Below are 2,342 nucleotides of genomic sequence, written 5' to 3'. Positions count from 1 at the left end.
ATATATATATAAATAAATATATTTATCACATTATATATATATATATATATATATAATATAATGTGTGTGTGTATATATATTTACTGATGTGTTAATGAATACAGAGCTGCAATAATGTGAGTCTTTTATATCTGCATAGAGTTCAGATTTACATCTCATCATGCTAGCAGTTCTAACAAACAGTGGCAGGCAATCTCTTTTTTCATCTGCTGTTCTCTCTACAATTACCCGTCGCGTCAGGAAGGAAAAGACTGCGCGAAGCTGCAGAGAGTTTCCGGCTGTGTGTGTGTGTGTGTGTGTCAATTTGTTCTTAATTTCACAATGTGTTTCCGCAGGCTGCAAAACTTTCTAAGATGAAGATCTGTCCCAGTGAATTGTTTAAGACAGAAACTGACAAGTACTCCAAGTTTGATGAAAATGTAAGTAGCCGCAGACTCACGGGTTTGATGGGGCTCTGTCTGCTAAACTGGAGTTTCCTGTATCTTCTTTTCTGGTTCTCGGACTGGGGAAGACCAAAACACTTAGGCACATCCACAGAAAAAGGAGAAGGAGGGTCTCAGTGCTCATGGGAGCCCAGTCTTAGGTCCACTTGGAAATTATCTGGATGGTCAGATGAAGTGGGTACAGATGAAAAAGGCCAAAGGCTTTTTTTTTTTTTTCCAGGCGTTTGGCTCTAAAGCTGACCATAGGGCTCCATTCACACGGGATCGGTTGTCTGCACGTATTCGGCCGTACGTATACGTGCGGAGCCACTCTCAACATAATAAAAAATGCACTTTAATGTGCATTGTTCAGACTTTTGCAGCGGCCGCGTTATATCAAACCGCGCTGCCTGCAAAATACAAGCGCGATATCATGGAGGATTCTGCATGTTCGCGGCTATATAATAGACGCAAACTAGCAGAATCCGTGCTGATTACAAAATTAAGTTCTCTATCACTCACTGAAGAACACAGATTGATCCATAGATCATGAAAACCACGTAGGCTATGGTGCTACCTTCACGAAGAAGACACTTGGTGCAATTAAAAAGAAGCACTAGGGGGCAGTTCTATCTGGTGGCCAAAAGCCCCACAACTGCCAAGAGACTGACTGGGTTAATCACGAAAGGGGGAAGGGTTTGGAGAAGGGAGGAGAAGTGAACAATCTAGGACAACATAGCCGATTTGGAAACATTCTCCAAATCGGCTCACTTAGTATCCATGAAGGAAAGACCTATCTCACCCAGGTATCTCCCTACACATAACAATCATTTAAAGGGCTCATACAGATGGGCATACACGTCCATACGGCGTGCACATATGTAAAAAAAGACGCGATCCCCGAAAGGACAGGTTCTGAATACACACAGCTCCTGTCCCTTCCGGGATCATTTTTTTTTTACAGACTTGCACACCTGTATGAACATTCAGATCCAAAGTTAATTCCAACCACCGTTTTCCGTAAGTGGTTTACATATCAATCGTGACTGTTGAGGAAGCACTGACAGTTTTTATTACTGATGTTTTGGTACAGGTGTTCCACAACGGTTTATATAGAGCAGGGGTAGCCAAACTCCGGCCCTCCAACTGTGGTGAAACTACAAATCCCGCCATACATCTGCCTCTACCCTGTTTCCCTGAAAATAAGACCTACCCCGAAAATAAGACCTAGTTGGGACCATTCCCAGGGCCGGTGGTGACATAAGGGGGAGCTTGAAGAGCCGCGGGAGAGAATCAGCGGCGCCAACGAAGCCAGCGCTAGAGGAAGCGAGGTGGCACCGGAGGGAGCAGAGCCGCATAAGCCGATGCCTCCTCTATAGTGCCGGCTCCTGTCACAGGCGGAGTGATAACAAATGCCCCCCGCCTGTGAGGAATTGATAGTGAAAGCACGCTACGCTCATTCTGGGCAGCGATTGGTTACCAGATTGCTCTTGGAAAGGTACGGCACCCCTGATTGCCCTGATCACCCTATTCTTAACTTTGCCATTTTGGATTATTTAATTTGGATTTGCGTTAATTTTGGATTGTTGTACATTTAAATTTTAATTTGGATTTGCGTTAATTTTGGATTGTTGTCCATTTAAAAAAAAAAAAAAGACCTACCCCGAAAATAAGACCTAGTGTGTTTTTTTGAGCCCCCAAAAATATAAGACAGTAGTCATGCTTGTGGCTGTCGGAGTCTTTCAGTGCCTTGTGGGACTTGTAGTTTCACCACAGCAGGAGGGCCGAAGTTTGGCTGCCTCTGATGTAGGGTGTGTGCTTCAGCCATTTTATAATGCATTCAGACACGTGTGTGTGTGTGTGTGTGTGTGTGTGTGTGTGTGTGTGTGTGTGTATATATATATACATACACACACACAC

The 2,342-nt window shown here is 44.0% G+C and overlaps 1 protein-coding gene across 1 annotated transcript in view; it reads left to right on the top strand.

Moving 5' to 3' along the window:
• The window catches only part of CARS (cysteinyl-tRNA synthetase), a 44,355-nt gene that overhangs the window by 40,387 nt on the left and 1,626 nt on the right, over nt 1-2,342 (top strand). Inside the window, exon 22 of the mRNA XM_018555439.1 lies at nt 336-419. Coding sequence (XP_018410941.1) covers nt 336-419 — 84 coding nt within the window. The remainder of the gene's footprint in view (nt 1-335; nt 420-2,342) is intronic.

This window comes from Nanorana parkeri, unplaced genomic scaffold, assembly GCF_000935625.1.
Source record: "Nanorana parkeri isolate BGI_ZX_2015 unplaced genomic scaffold, ASM93562v1 scaffold10, whole genome shotgun sequence".
NCBI classification, from domain to species: domain Eukaryota; kingdom Metazoa; phylum Chordata; class Amphibia; order Anura; family Dicroglossidae; genus Nanorana; species Nanorana parkeri.
This window is presented reverse-complemented; position numbering and strand designations above follow the sequence as displayed.